Source organism: Thalassophryne amazonica, chromosome 16, assembly GCF_902500255.1.
Source record: "Thalassophryne amazonica chromosome 16, fThaAma1.1, whole genome shotgun sequence".
NCBI lineage: Eukaryota > Metazoa > Chordata > Actinopteri > Batrachoidiformes > Batrachoididae > Thalassophryne > Thalassophryne amazonica.
Window position 1 is genome coordinate 39,831,981 of NC_047118.1, and position 16,933 is coordinate 39,848,913.

At 41.0% G+C, this 16,933-nt stretch overlaps 1 protein-coding gene across 1 annotated transcript in view; it reads left to right on the forward strand.

Moving 5' to 3' along the window:
* The window catches only part of gga1 (golgi-associated, gamma adaptin ear containing, ARF binding protein 1), a 37,797-nt gene that overhangs the window by 11,986 nt on the left and 8,878 nt on the right, over window positions 1-16,933 (forward strand). The window contains exons 3-12 of the mRNA XM_034189625.1: window positions 2,298-2,373; window positions 2,504-2,602; window positions 2,691-2,814; window positions 3,049-3,149; window positions 3,290-3,370; window positions 3,719-3,856; window positions 3,963-4,044; window positions 4,785-4,898; window positions 4,996-5,148; window positions 6,588-6,661. Coding sequence (XP_034045516.1) covers window positions 2,298-2,373; window positions 2,504-2,602; window positions 2,691-2,814; window positions 3,049-3,149; window positions 3,290-3,370; window positions 3,719-3,856; window positions 3,963-4,044; window positions 4,785-4,898; window positions 4,996-5,148; window positions 6,588-6,661 — 1,042 coding nt within the window. The remainder of the gene's footprint in view (window positions 1-2,297; window positions 2,374-2,503; window positions 2,603-2,690; window positions 2,815-3,048; window positions 3,150-3,289; window positions 3,371-3,718; window positions 3,857-3,962; window positions 4,045-4,784; window positions 4,899-4,995; window positions 5,149-6,587; window positions 6,662-16,933) is intronic.

Consider the following 16,933-nt stretch of genomic DNA (forward strand, 5'->3'; position numbering starts at 1 on the left):
TTCCTCAAGACCAAGGACCTGGATTTCCCAGGCTTAAAACTCATTCTTGCCCAAGTTATGAGTCGATCCAGACCTTGCAGGAGCCATCTGCATCCAGGCACTGATGATGTGGTTACCGTGAGATCGTCCATGAATGCTCTTATCGGTGGCTGACGGGTACCAGATCTAGACAATGGACCTCGGCACTCCACTTCTGCTGACTTCACCAGCATATTCATGGCAAGGGCGAACAGGGACACAGAGATCGTGCAGCCGGTAATGATGCCTTTTTCCAGACGATGCCAATCTGATGTTGAAGCCCCAGAGGACACCCTCAGACTGAAATGGTCATAATAGTCGAGGATGAGATGGCGCACCTTCTCTGGGACATGGTATTTACTCAGGGGTAATTCCACCAGCTTATGTAGAATCGACCTGTAAGCATTGGCAAGGTCCAGCCAAAGTACTGCCAGATCGCCCCTACTCTCTCTCGCTTCACAGATCAGCTGAGTCACTACATCAGTGTGCTCCCCCTTGGTCGACACACAACTCTACCTCAAGGTCCCCCCCTCCTCCACTCCCTCCTCCTCTGTCACTCAACTGAACTCCTGCCTGTAGGAGATAAAGGCGTGGATGAGTGAAAACTCTTTACAGCTTTACAGCTCCAAAACAGAAGCTATTCACATCGGTACTTCTCATCAACTCCGTTCCTCCCTCATTTCCTCCGCCTCTTTTCTCGGCCACAACTTTTCCTTCTCTCATTCCGTGACCAATTTGGGGGTCCAGTTTGACCCCCATCTTAGCTTTGATAACCATATCAATCATATTTGCAGAACTTCCTTTTTTCACCTCCGTAATATCGCCAAACTCCGGCCATTTCTCTCCCACCCTGCTGCAGAGAAGCTTGTCCATGCTTTGTCACCTCCAGGTTGGACTATTGTAAAACATTCCACATGGAGCAGGAAAGAGATGGAAAAAAGTGTCCAGATGAAACAGCTAGAAGTGATTAGAGGTGTTTTCAGCATCCAAGGTTTTGCAGAAAATGATTAATCCGCTACAAAATAATGATTTTATATAGAGTCCAGGGCACAGAGCAGGTGGAATTGTGTGCGCAAAAGGAGAGCCGTTCCAAAAATAGCCTCTCGGGTCCTGCGAAGGTGCCAGGCGCACTGATAATGGACTTTTTGCAGACTCGTAAGCACCACGCAAATGCCTCTAAGCCGTCGCAGTAACTCGAACACAAACTGCGCCACGCTGTTGTTGCTAAATTTTGAACATCTTGAAATTAGCGCCACGCTCAGAGAGGAGCTTTGTTAACTGAAGATAATGCCTCTAAGAGCAACTCTGAGCCACTATACCGCCACGATAGCTCACGAAACAAAAAAAAAAACAGAGTGCGTGGCTCCTTCTTCATCCTTCATTATTTGGTGGGACCTCGGCTTTGGCTTCAATACGTCCAAAATAGTGCTGCCCGGGTCCTGATCAGAGTGTGTAAATATGAGCACATCACCCCCATCCTTCGCACTCTGTACTGGCTCCCCATTCACCTCCGCATCGAATTCAAAATCCTCCTTCCCACCCATCACTGTCTGTATGGTGTAGCCCCCACCTACCTTACCGAACTCCTCAACCCATATATATCAGCTAGAACGCGGTCAGGCCAAATGCACCGCCTGCACCCACCCAGGACTCGGCTCAAGACCATGGGCGACAGGGCCTTCAAGGCTGCTGCTCCCCATCTGTGGAATGCCCTCCCTGACCATCTCAGGGCTCCACAGATGGTGGATGCTTTTAAAAAAAAAGGGCTAAAAACCTTGCTTTTTTCGAAAGGCCTTCCCTGGCTGACTCTAATTGATTTTATGTTGATTGTGTCTTTTGACTCATTCTGTTGTTCAATTTTATTGCTATTTTAATTGCTTTTCTGTTTAATTTTATTGTTTTTTTTATTGTTCTCTATTGTTTATTGTTCTTTGTACTGTGCACTTTGAGATTTGCTTTGAAATGTAAAGTGCATTATAAGTAAAATCTATTATTATTACAACTGGTTATTGATGCTGGATTCCTTCCATTTGAAGGCAGGACTGTCTGCAGGAGGGAACCTGACTCTGCAAAAGTCTTAATTTATAACTTACTGGTTGTGGCTTAAAAAAAATACACTTTTTGACCAATTTTTGACTGTGTTTATTAAGGGGATAGTTGACTCTGATCGATCTGATCTGTTTTTGTATTTAAGATGCAAAGAAATCTGGTCCTTTCTCAATTAAATGGACATGCACATTTTTATTTATTTTATTTATTTATTTTTTTTATCTTAACAGACCTCAGTTGGCCACCAGGCTCCTGGCCCACAAGATCCAGTCTCCACAGGAATGGGAAGCCATGCAGGCGCTGCTGGTGTGTTCATATTTGTCGCATTTCGTTCAGAATTCTCTGCTCTGGGGTTTGGTGATAAATGACAGGTTTATTGGAATATATTGATTCCATTTTCTGATAAATTTATTTGTAAATCGCATTTCTTGGTCAGGTTCTGGAAACATGTATGAAAAACTGCGGAAAAAGATTCCACAGTGAAGTGGGGAAGTTCCGTTTTCTCAATGAACTCATTAAAGTAGTTTCTCCAAAGGTAAGACTTCTTGTGTTTTTAGACTGGGTTAAATTGCTCTAGCTGTAGTGCATGAAAAAAATGCTCTTGTCCTTAATGCTCTGCTCAGTACCTGGGATCACGGTCCCCAGAACCAGTAAAGAAGAAGGTTTTGGAGTTGATCTATAGCTGGACATTGGGGTTACCCAATGAAGTCAAGATTTCAGATGCCTACCAGATGCTGAAGAAACAAGGTATGATCCATTCTGACTGAAAAAGAATACAAAGTTACAGAACTTATAAAGTGTAGTTAAACAGTAAAGGTTCAAGTGTAGCGTAAATCAATTTCTGTTTAGGTTTAATGAGAAACCCCACAAAGAAACAAACATCAGAATTGATAAACAACTTAGAATTATGCATAAAGATGGACTAATGATCTGCTAATGTATCTGTGTAACTCTTTATTTTTATATTGTTTTCTAAATCAGGTATTATTAAACAGGACCCTGATCTTCCTCCTGACAAACTGTTGAACCCTCCTCCACCTAGACCCAAAAATGCTATTTTTGAGGATGAGGAGAAGTCAAAAGTAAGGATTTGACAAGAAACCTAATTTTGATTTGAAAGCCTGCACTCCAACATGAGTTGTAATGTGAACCAGTGTGAGTACCCCCCTGTGCACTCTGGCTTTTCTTTCTTGTCTGCGTGATTTTTTTTTTTTTATATCAGATGTTGTCTCGACTGCTGAATAGCACGCACCCCGAGGACCTAAAAGCTGCCAACAAACTTATTAAAGAAATGGTGCAAGAGGTAAACTTCCTGTCTCTTCTGTCTTACACAAAAAAGAAAACCCTGCATGTTTTCAGTTATACATTAACTGCACTGCTGCCTTCCAGTGCTGCAGTTAGTGACTTGAAACACGAGGGAACATTAGCTGAATGAAGAAATGGGTTGCTTGCCCCAGGGGTTTGCGACACAGTAACTCAGCATTAGTTCAGAACAAATTTGTCCTGATTTTCAGGGTAAAAGGAGCTGCTCTTTGCTTTATTTGTATGTTTTTACTAATAGCCTCTCCCAGGGATTGTTGCACCCCCACCATAGTTTTGTGTTTCATGCCTTTTTTAAGCATTTGGGGTCTTTTGTGAATTTCTGTTTTAGGATCAGAAGCGTGCAGAGAAGGTGTCCAAGAGGGTGAACGCCATTCAGGAGGTGAAGGAGAGCGTCACTCTGCTGACTCAACTCCTGCAGGACTACGATAGCAACACTGACACACAGAGCAACTCTGAGCTTTTGCAGGTTTGTCAGTGTGCCCGTGCCTTCATGCACGCAGCTCTAAATTGCCAACATAAGAACTTGAGCAGGTTTCTAAATTTGTGTGCGCGCGCGCGCATGATGTGTTTAGGACCTTTACCAGCGCTGTGAGAAAATGAGACCAACACTGTTCAGACTGGCCAGTGATACAGAGGACAATGACGAGGCTCTGGGTGAGTATCATTATCCTCTGACAGAGGGAAAAAGTGGGACACTGGAATGGGTTCTGTTTGTGTCACTGTTTTGTGAGAAACATAAATGGGATGAAATTTATCAGGTTTATTGACAGTGCTTCACTTTCAGTGGTTCCTAGCCTATAACAAAACCATGTGGGATATTTGGACACACAATGTCTTGATTTTGTTTTGGTAATGTAATGAAGCTCTACGACTACACAGTCATGAGTGTATCATGTTTATCTTGTAGCTTACAGATTTACATTTACATCTGTTACATCCTTGTGTGCTGGTGAAGGCATCGATCTTCACAACAGTACATGTCCCCCCCCTGTATTTAATTCTGATTTGTAACAGGCGTAATGTAACGCCCTGTGTAGATATGAGTCGGAGCTTTACTGGGATTCATTTTTAGCTCACGCTGCATAGTCGGTCCTCCTGCAAAAGAAAATTCTGAACTTTTTTACATAAGATGGACAGACACTCGGGTCATGTTCAGTTTTTAATGATCTGCCACCATCATAGTCTACAGCACGTTAAGCCATCACATGTTGTCTGTCAGTATATGAATGCATTCTTGTCAACTCGGTAACTGATGACTCAGTACACAGTCAACACTTGATACTTACACCATAGGTAATCCCTGGGCAGAAGATGAGCTGATTGTGTTATTGAGTCCTGAAGAATCCTGAGTGTTGTGAAAATGGTTCTAAACGCTTCATCGCGTTTTTCCATAGCGGAAATCCTTCAGGCCAATGACAGCCTGACCCACGTCATCAACCTGTACAAGCAGCAGGTGAAGGGAGAGATTGTGAACGGCAACAATACTTCAAACATGCAGAAACTAACAGGTTGGTGGGACACAGAAACACTGTGGGGGGGTGCTCTAGGCATGCTTTGTATGTATAGTGCTGTCTTTGAAAGTGTCTTTGGATCCTTTTCTCACAGCAGGAGGAACAGCGCTGCTGGATCTGTCAGGATTGGACACGTCACCACAGTCACTTTCCTCCTTTCCAGAGATTTCCACTCCAACAGACAGTCTGAATGCTCCATCTCAGGAGACCGGCATCAGTCTCCTGGATGATGAGCTCATGTCACTAGGTAGTATCTTCAGTTTTAGTTTTCTCAGTTAAACAGTTTACTGTGTTAATCTGACTTGCTCACTAGATTGATTATGACTGTGAAGCAGTGTACACTGGGAAATGGTTATCTAAGCTGCATGATGTCACTGTGGGTGTGCTGGAAGTTGGAAAATGGAGAGAGAGAAAAAATTTAACATTTATAAATAATAGTTTTTACACTCTGAGTTGGGGGTGAGCGGTAAAGTGTGTGTGTGTGTGTGTGTGTGTGTGTGTGAGAGAGTTTAATTTGTTCCGTGACCAAGCTCGTAAGCCAATCTGCTCGTATTTCTAATGAATTTCCCCATTGAAAATAATTAAAATATTTTAATCTGTTCCAGCCTTGTAAAACATCCCCAAACCACTCTAAATTATGAAAAAAGTTTTGTTATTAACAAATATACCTCTATACCTTTGCATAATAAAATATATAAAATAAAAGAAAAAAGTTTTATTAAGTGTTTTTACCTTAGACACAGACAAGTGCGGTTAACGGAGGTGGAGAAGGGAGGGAGAAGGTTTGCGCACACTGTAAACATAAACTAAACTTAAACTCTAGATCCTTAAAAGGATCATACAGATGTAACTTTAATTGTAAACTTGCAGATCTTTTTCTATAAAAACCTATCCAAGGAGGTTTGCTTCTGCCTGCCTTTCAAAATGTTGCGGAAATGTGACGAACAAGTGTCATTAAAAAGTGCTGAAGCACGTCCAGTGGACACGTTTTTTGAGCGTTTCTTTTCAATGAAGCAGTTATATATGTCCTCTGTGGCATTTTTTCCCAGAATAATCCAGTTTTGTCATAGTTAAGCACTTGTTGCGGGACATAGCCTTCCTTCACAACAAGTGCAGCAAAACCTGTGGCGTATTCTTCCGCTGGCTTAACATCTGCACTAGAAGCTTCTCCTCCTTCTCTCCACTTTCCTTTTTGCTCCGGGGCCGTCTGAAGCATGACTTGTAAGTCAGATGTCCGGTCGTATTCCAAACAAAAATATGGACCGAGCTACAGCTCGTATTTCAAAAAACTGGTATGTTGAGTCGCTCGTATGTCGAGGTTCCAGTGTGTGTGTGTGTGTGTGTGTGTGAGAGAAACTGGCTATAAACTCATTTTTTCATGATCAAGTAACAGGGAAATGCTTAAACTCAGATTCTGTTGTGTGAACTAGTGCACTTTAGCATTGGACATATCCTTGTTTAACTCTTGACGATGGTTAATTAAACACAACTACGGCTCTGTTAAACATTTAAAACTGAAAAAATATATATTATTATTTACATATTCAGACGTGTGTGTGTGTGTGCACACACTGGTACATGCTTTTATCCACAGTGTTGTACAGTGTTGAGGGTGAAAACGAAAGGCAAGTTAATGAAATTGCTCTTTTATTGCTAAATAATATGACTGTATTTTATGTCACTCAGGTTTAAGTGAAGGGACCCACGTCTCAAACCCATCATCACAGCCTGAGGACTCCACAGCGTGGGACTCCTTCCAGGTGATGTGGGGTATAAAATGAGATAATTATAGAACTGCACTCAGTGATTAACTTTGTCTGACTTGCATCAAAATCACTTATCCTGTTCTTACCACTTTTGTCAATTTCAACTTATTTTCATTTATATAGCAACAAATCACAACAGAGTTGCCTCAAGACGCTTCACACAAGTAAGGCTTAACCTTACTAACCCCCAGAGCAGCAGTGGTGACTCAAAGGGGTGACCCTCTGCTTGGGCCACGCTACAAACATAAATTACAGAACAATTCACAAAATGAATATATAGGAAATGCTGTTGGTGCACAGGACAGGAGGGTCTCCAGCACAAATACAACTCCCATCTCTGGATGGAGCTGCACCTTAAACAGAGAGGAAAAAACAATCAGGCATCAGAAAGACAAGAAATACAGTATAATTTGTCAGCATTAAACAACAAGAAAAACAGGAAATACTAAGGTGATCGCCAGCCACTAGCCCTAAACTTAGGGATGGGCATCAATAAGATTTTATCGATATCGATGCCATTATTGATTCTGCCTGTTGACCCGATTCCTTATCGATTCCCTTATCGATACCTCTTGTAAATTTTCTGTGTACTAAAAGTAGACTTTACGGATTTTCTATGTCAACAACATTTTAAATTGGTCACTGGATCCTTGATCTCTGGACATAAATAAAATCTCTAGTTTTTGTCAAAAGCATTTCCTTTCAGACATTTTGGCATGAATGTCTCTCCATACCTCTGAGCTCAGCCGGCTGCTGCACGTCAGCGCAGGACTTCTCGTTTTGGGAGGAAAAAACGTTTTGATCGATTGGAGTTTTTGTATTACAACATTTGGAAAGAGGTGTCAATTGATTTAAATGGCGTTTCACTTTGAATTTATTAATTCTGACTGGACTCTATCGTTCTGACTTGACTCAGCAGAGAGCCGCGCAGCGTTTGTAGCTGTGTGAACAGAACGGAGGACGATTCTCGTTTCTCGCAACAAGACAGGAGTCCCAGTTAGTGACTTTAATCCACACAAAAGTGACTCACGATTGACATATTCAAAGTGAAAGTGGTGGAGGCTTCCGGTTTGACGAATATGAGGTAGGCACGCGTGTCTTTAGCTCCCGCAACTTTTTGTTTCCTCAACAAACCCACCTGACTTATTTTTTAGCAATACATTCTTGGGTAATGTTTTAAGTGTTTTTGACACTAAACGCCCCGTCATGCCACCTAAATCTGCCAAGCCGAGTGAGAAAACAGTGGAGCTTGAGGTTGCTAGCTCTCATGCTAATGTTAGCAAAGCCGACATAACAGCATTGCTAGCCGAACACAGAACGGCCCTACTGGCGAAGCAAAAAAAAACAACTGCTTTTTTGACAATGTGAATAATAAACTGGACAGACTTCAAAAAGCATCAGACAGCCATGGTGAGCGCCTGGAATCTTTAGAGGACAATGCCGAAACTCTTTGTCAGCGCCTTACTAAACTGGAGGATTGTTGTGAGACACTACAGGCAGCTAATGAGAAGCTAAGGGCTAAGCTGTCAGATATAGAGTCAAGAAATAGACGCTGTAACGCCTGTATTGTCGGTCTACCAGAGGGGATTGAGGGCCCACAGCCCTCAAAATTCTTCTCACAACTGCTGCAAGATGTTTTTGGCAAGGACATTTTTCCTTCCCCTCCAGAACTGGATCGTGCACACCGTATTTTAGCCCCTAAACCAGCCTCTGGAGGCAGGCCCTCGGCCTGTCATTGTCTGCTTTCATCGTTACCAAAACAAGGAGCTGCTGATACGAGAGGCTAGGAGGAGGAACGACCTTAAGTACATGGACAAGCCTTTTCGAATCTATGAAGACTACAGCCCCAAGGTGGTTAACCAACGAAGAGAATACAGGTCTGTAATGGCGGACTTGTACAAGCTGGGTCTGAGGCCTTCATTACAATACCCGGTGCGACTACGCATCACTGAAGCCGATGGCGTGCGCCGCACGTTCGGCTCTGTGGTTGAGGTGGAAAGATTTGTGGAAAATCTTAAGGCAGACTGAACTGTTTTGACACGGGCAAATCATAGGACTATGTTTCATGGAAGTTGAAGCTGTTTATTTTCTTTTATGTTAATTACCTGACTTTATACATCTATGATACTGGCATCTTAATTTAAATAATTGCAAACTCCCTGAATGACGGGTTGAAATATCTGAAAATTGGTGGTGTTTTTTGTTTTGTCCTACATTTCATACAAGCGGGTTTCAGAAGCTTAGGATAAATATGGAAGTTTTTCAGTTAGACAGGGTAGGTGTGCTGTTCGTTCTAACAGCTAGTGTCACCTGGGGGTTCAGTGGGTTCAGGGGAGGGTTCTTTGTGTTTCACTGTCAATGCTTTGTGACCAATTTTTTTTCTTTTTTTTTTCTTTCTCTCTTTTTTCTTCCTTTTGTGTACAGCCAATCAAAATGGAGCAAACAGATGTTTTATTGTGTCATCTCCTAATAATCTTATACTGGATTATTAATGGTAACTTCTGTTAATTTAGTGATTTGGAATACTAAAGGCAGCTTTTTCACTCAACTTTTGCAGGGAAAGCTAGAGGTGTTGCAATATTAATTAATAAAAGAGTTTCTTTTATTCCCTCCTCAACTTTATCTGATACTAACGGACGCTATGTCATAGTAACTGGTAAACTTTTTAATCTCAATGTCACTTTAGCAAATATATACGCACCGAACTGCGATGACCCCAATTTTTTTTCACGTGTCTTTGGCCTTCTGCCCAGCTTAAATTCTCACTTACTTATTATGGCAGGAGATTGTAATTTGTGTTTGGATCCTGTTATGGACCGATCTGTAAGAACCGGATACTCAATTACTAAGGCAGCTTCTTATGTACAATCTTTTCTCTCAACTTATGGAGTTTCAGATATTTGGTGCTTTTTGCACCCACAGGATAGACGATACTCCTTTTTTTTCCAATGCTCATCAAACGTATAGCAGGATTGACTATTTTTTTACTGATAATAAATTAACTTCACAGATAAAATTATGCGAGTATCAACCTATTGTAATATCTGACCATGCCCCCTTAATACTGACAATGGATATACCTGGTGTAGAGTCTCCCCGACGGCTTTGGAGATTTAATTCTCTTTTGTTAAGTGATGACAATTTTATAAAATTCATCTCTGACCAAATTTCTATGTTTATAGAAATCAATATGACGCCGGATGTCTTCATCTCGTCGGTCTGGGAGGCTCTTAAAGCCTATCTTCACGGCCAGGTGATATCTTTCACAGCCAATAAAAAACGTGTTTCTATGTCAAAACAAAAAGAATTAGAAAAGCAAATAGCAGATTTGGATCAAAAGAACTCTCAGAGCCCTTCCCAAGACATTTACAAAGAACGTTTGAAACTTGGAGCAGAATATGATATGCTCACTTCACATTCTATAGAATATTTGCTGTTAAAAAATCGGAGTGACATTTACGAACATGGAGATAAAGCTGGGGAGGTTCTAGCCCGGCAACTGAAGTGTGCAAGGGCCAAGCAAACTATTAATGGTATTACATCTAGGGATGGGGGGATTGTTACAGACCAGCAGGGTATAAATGATGCCTTTCAGCAATATTACTATAACTTGTACAGTTCGGAAAATGCTAATGATCCTAATCTCTCTGACTTCTTTAGTAAACTAGAGATTCCATCATTGTCCCCGGATGAGGTGCACCTTTACAACAGCAGGAGATTATGGCAGCAATGAAATCTTTACAATCTCGCCGTTCACCACGCCCCGATGGTCTGCTGAGTGAGTTCTATGTTACATTTGCTGAAAAATTGACCCCGATTTTGGCTAAATTATACGAAGACTCTCTTACCAGAGGTGTTCTTCCCAATAGTTTGAACCAGGCTTGTATAACACTGCTTCCAAAAAATGACAAAAACCTCCTGGATTGTGGTTCATTTCGACCAATCTCACTTTTAAATTCAGACTATAAAATATTAGCAAAAGTCTTGGCCAACCGACTGGAGATAGTATTACCCACTATCATTTCTTCAGATCAGACAGGTTTTGTTAAAAATAGATGCTCTTTTTTTAGCATTCGCCGTCTTCTTAACATAATGTATACCCCTAGCCAAGCAGACTCTGAATGCCTTCTATCCGTGGATGCGGAGAAGGCATTCGATAGAGTAGAATGGAAATACCTATTTGAAGCTCCGCGTAAGTTTGGGGTTGGTAACTCTTTCTTATCCTGGGTGAAATTACTCTATGCCTGTCCTTCAGCTATGGTACTCACAAATAATTACTATTCAAAACCGTTCCCTTTACACCGTGGAACCCGTCAGGGCTGCCCCCTCAGCCCCCTCCTCTTTGTTGTGGCTATTGAGCTGTTGGCAATAGCCATAAGAAACAATCACTCTATCCATGGTATTTCACGATTTGGCACTGAACATAAATTGTCACTCTATGCCGATGATCTCCTGCTGTACGTATCCAGGGCGGAGGACACTATCCCTCCCATTCTGGAACTATTGGATATATTTGGGCTTGTCAGGTTATAAACTGAATTTACATAAAAGTGAGCTATTATCTTTAAATTTATCTGACTCAATATTAGCAAAAATTAATGTTCCTTTTAAGATCGCTGCACGTAGTTTTGTTTATCTTGGAATAACTGACACAAAACTTCAAGGATCTTTTTAAAGAAAACTTTACTTAACTACAACTTAATATACAGCAAGATTTGTCAAAATGGTCACCACTTCCGCTTTCATTAGTAGGGAGAGTGAATGTTGTTAAAATGTCTGTATTGCCTAGATATTTATATTTGTTTCAAAGCCTTCCTGTGTACATTCCAAACACCTATTTTAAGAAATTAGACTGGGTTATTACGTCATTTCTTTGGAATAATAAGAAACCACGGCTACATAAGGAACATTTGCAAAAAATCAAAGCGAGATGGAGGTTTAGCCCTACCAAACCTCCGTTATTACTACTGGGCATCCAATTTATGTTGTTTGTCTTACTGGATGCACTATCAACATGACGACACTGGTCCTGCCTGGGTGAAAATTGAGAAACTTTCTTGTGATTCATTCACACTGTCGTCTGTTGCTGGTGCACCAATTCCGTTATCAAAAAGTTTTACAGTTAACAGTCCAATAATTCATAACTCTATCAAAATTTGCTTCCAGTTTTGAAAGTATTTTGATTTGTTGAGAATAGGCCTTGGCTGCCCAATAGCATTTAATTATTCTTTTCCCCCCTCACTAAATGATGCTACATTTCACGGCTGGCAGAGACGTGGGCTGAGACTTTTGAAAGATTTATTTATTGAAAGTACGTTTGCTTCCTTTGAACAGTTGGCTAGTAAATATAATTTACCCGCATCTAATTTTTTCAGGTATTTGCAGATTCGGCACTTCCTTTCGGTTTCTATTCCAGGATTCCCTAATAAACCCCCCAATAATGTAATCGATATTATGTGTTTCAATCCTGTCAAGAAAAAAGCTATTTCTGCAATGCTTGCCTTAATTACATGTTTGGGCTCCTCTTCCATGACTGCTATTAAGCGGTCCTGGGAACAGGACCTCCAAATTAGTTATACCGAAACAGACTGGGAACATATCTTGGAGAAGGTCAATTCGTCCTCCATGTGTGCAAGACATTCGCTTATACAGTTTAAAATTGTGCATAGAGTACATTTCAGTAAATCAAAATTGGCAAAGATGTACCCCCAAATTGACCCAACCTGTGAAAGATGCAAATCATCTGAGGCCACTTTAATTCACATGTTTTGGCAATGTTCAAAAATCCAGACATTTTGGGAGGGTGTCTGTGAGACATTTTCTTGCATATTTGGGGTGAGGATAAGACTTGATCCAACTTTATTTTTATTTGGGGTTGTCACTGATGGTTTGATGCTACCGGCTGGAGCTCAAGAACTTATGGCCTTTTCGACATTGTTAGCATGACGTTTGATACTTTTGAAATGGAAGGACTCTGCCCCACCCACAGTGTCACACTGGATTAAAGATGTACTGTTTCACCTTAAACTGGAGAAGATAAGATTTGTCCTGAGGGGCTCCGAAAAGAAATTTTACAAAGTGTGGAAACCTTTTTTAACTTTCTTTGACCAGCCATCTACACAGGTTCAGGAGTAACAATTTTATTTTCATTTTATTTAAATTATTTGGCTGACTGAGCTATAACTGGTCCTCTGTATTGCTGCAAAACTGTTAACCTACTTGTTTGACAGTGAAACGGGGTGTTTTTGTCGGGGTGGGTTTTTCTTCATTTTGTGTATTTATTTTTGTATTGTATTTTTGAAAATCAAAATCAATAAATATATTAAACACAAAGTGAAAGTGGTGAAGAACAAAAAAAAGATGAAACCCAAAATTACCCCTCCACCACCACCCGCACGAAAATGTTTGAATTTCAGAAGCTCTGAAATGTAATCTGGGGCTATTCCAGACAATAAACTGCAGTGAGTGCAGCATCCATTTTGATGAGAAAAAAAACTCAGCTTTCCTTATTCAAATTCATTCCAGTAGTATTCTGCTCTTAGTAGGATGCAGCAGTTTTCTATCTTGGAAGATAGTTCTGGAGGAAATCACTGAAGATATTAACAAATTGAAAATATGGTTTGACCGAAACAAATTGTCATTAAACTTAAATAAAACAGAGATGAAGTGGAGGTGTAAGAGTCACGAGGTGTTCACACGAAACAGTTATTTATTTCTATATTTATTTATGTTTATTGTTGGTCTTATATTTTCTGGTGTGTTTTGTTTCATCAGGTTCTTTTTGTCTCTCTCTAAAATTGTATTGTAGCATTATGAGTTATTATTACTATTGTTGTTGTTGCTATTATTATTAATATATGCTGAGATTAAGCTTAATGCTAACTTTAACATTGAAAACGCCATAGACATGCTAATGCATTAGCATCGGTCTCGTTAAGTTATAAAATACATCTATCAACTGTTTCAGAAGATCATAACAGATCGGTTTAACATAAAAAAGGTAAATATTACTCACCGACATATGCCCTTTATGGTTTTAGCTGGGAAAAATTAAGATAAAGCGAAATAAAACGGTAAATCAACGAAGCAGCAGGTCAAACACTGCTTCGATTGGTTCAGGGTTCAAAGCAAAGCCGCATTGCAGAAAAATTTATTACAGACCTGCTGCAGGGTCTGTATTCAATGTAGAGAAATTATCATTTTCCTGACAAACACCTCCAAAAACAACGGCCACTCTGAAGGACCGATAAGAGAATCGTTAAGCAAAAAGGTTATTGATGTCGGTGGATCGAATCATTTCTTAACGATACCCGAAAGGAACCGATTCTCAATACCCATCCCTAACCAAGCTTCACTAAAAGACCCAGAATTTAGGTAAAGTTGAGGCCGCGGCATGCTCTGTTTCCTAATAAAATGAATTAAGAGTAAAAGGCGTAAAACAAAACTATGCCAGTATGTAGCCTTACAAAAGGGAAAATAAGTGAGTCTTAAGTCTGGACTTGAAAGTCTCCACAGATTTTGGCTGTTTTATTGACACGGAGATCATTCCACAGAGCACGGGCAGGAGCTCTATGACCCACAGACTTCTTATTCACCCTAGGGACAGAAAGTAGTTCTGCACCCTGAGAACACAAAGCCCAGGCCAGTACGCAGGGTTTAAATAGGTCAGCTAAGTAGGGAGGTGCCAGTCTGTGAACAATTTTATAGACTAGTAGCAGAACCATCCATCCATCCATTTTCTTCCACTTTATCCGGAGTCGGGTTGCGGGGGCAGCAGCTCAAGCAAAGCCACACAGACCTTCCGATCCACACACATCCCCCAGCTCTTCCGGGGGAACCCCGAGGCGTTCCCAAGCCAGCCAAGAGACATAATCCCTCCAGCTTGTCCTGGGTCTTCCCCGGGGCCTCCTCCCAACGGGACGTGCCCAGAACACCCCTCCAGCGAGGAGTCCAGGGGGCATCCGGAAAAGATGCCCGAGCCACCTCAAAATCTGATCTCACTGAGACAGGAAGCCAGTGAAGGGATGCCAAAATGGGTGTAATGTGGTCGAACTTTCTGCTTCTTGTCAAAAGTCTGGTTGCAGCATTTTGAACCAGTTGGAGAGCCCTAATGAGAAAAGAGAGCCTTAAATCAGAAGTGCCTGACTCCGTGGTTTAACCCACAAACTCGCAGCTTAAAGCAGATAACCGTAAGCTGGAGAGGAAATGGCGTCTCACTAATTTAGAAGATCTTCATTTAGCCTGGAAAAAGAGTCTGTTGCTCTATAAAAAAGCCCTCCGTAAAGCTAGGACATCTTACTATTCATCACTAACCCCAGGTTTCTTTTCAGCACTGTAGCCAGGCTGACAGAGTCAGAGCTCTATTGAGCCGAGTATTCCTTTAACTTTAACTAGTAATGACTTCATGACTTTCTTTGCAAATAAAATTTTAACTATTAGAGAAAAAAATTATTCATAACCATCCCAAAGACATATCTTTATGTTCGGCTGCCTTCAGTAATGCTGGTATTTGGCTAGACTCTCTCTCTGATTGTTCTGTTATTTTCATTAGTTACTTCTTCCAAGCCATCAACATGACTATTAGACCCTATTCCTACCAGGCTGCTCAAGGAAGTCCTACCATTAGTTAATGCTTCGATCTTAAATATGATCAATCTGTCTTTATTAGTTGGCTATGTACCACAGGCTTTTAACGTGGCAGTAATTAAACCATTACTTAAAAAGCCATCACTTGACCCAGCTATCTTAGCTAATTATAGGGCAATCTCCAACCTTCCTTTTCTCTCAAAAATTCTTGAAAGGGTAGTTGTAAAACAGCTAACTGATCATCTGCAGAGGAATGGTCTATTTGAAGAGTTTCAGTCAGGTTTCAGAATTCATCATAGTACAGAAACAGCATTAGTGAAGGTTACAAATGATCTTCTTATGGCCTCAGACAGTGGACTCATCTCTGTGCTCGTCCTGTTAGACCTCAGTGCAGCTTTTGATACTGTTGACCATAAAATTTTATTAGAGAGATTAGAGCATGCCATGCGCTGCAGTGGTTTGAATCATATTTATCTAATAGATTACAAGAAAGCATTGCTTAAATTTTCATTGTTACGCAGATGATACCCAGCTTTATCTATCCATGAAGCCAGAGGACACACACCAATTAGTTAAACTGCAGGAATGTCTTTCAGACATAAAGACATGGATGACCTCTAATTTCCTGCTTTTAAATTCAGATAAAACTGAAGTTATTGTACTTGGCCCCACAAATCTTAGAAACATGGTGTCTAACCAGATCCTTACTCTGGATGGCATTACCCTGACTTCCAGTAATACTGTGAGAAATCTTGGAGTCATTTTTGATCAGGATATGTCCTTCAGTGTGCATATTAAGCAAATATGTAGGACTGCTTTTTTGCATTTGCGCAATATCTCTAAAATTAGAAAGGTCTTGTCTCAGAGTGATGCCGAAAAGCTAATTCATGCATTTATTTCTTCATTATTATCAGGTTGTCCTAAAAGTTCCCTGAAAAGCCTTCAGTTAATTCAAAATGCTACAGCTAGAGTACCGACAGGGACTAGAAGGAGAGAGCATATTTCACCCATATTGGCTTCTCTTCATTGGCTCCCTGTCAGGTGACCCTAAACCATCCCTTAGTTATGCTGCTATAGACTTAGACTGCTGGGGGGTTCCCATGATGCACCCAGTGTTTCTTTTTATTCACCTCTTTTGCTCTGTATGCACCACTCTGCTTTTAATCATTGATGATTGATCTCTGTTCTCTTCCACAGCATGTCTTTTTCCTGATTCTCTCTCCTCAGCCCCAACCAGTCCCAGCAGAAGACTGCCCCTCCCTGAGCCTGGTTCTGCTGGAGGTTTCTTCCTGTTAAAAGGGAGTTTTCCTTCCCACTGTCGCCAAGTGCTTGCTCGTAGGGGGTCGTTTTGACCGTTGGGGTTTTTCTGTAATTATTGTATGGCTTTTGCCTTACAATATAAAGCGCCTTGGGGCGACTGTTTGTTGTGATTTGGCGCTATATAAATAAAATTGAATTGATTTGATTTTAATGCTGGACTGCAGTAAACCAGAAAATAGAATATTGCAGTAGTCCAATCTAGAAGAGATAAATGCATGAATCAGGGTCTCAGCATCAGCCATAGACGGGCTGAGACGAATTTTCGCTATATTTCGCAGATGGAATAAAGCAGTCCTTGTAATATTTCTAATGTGGAGGTCAAAGGACAACGTAGGATCAAAAATTACCCCAAGGTTCCTC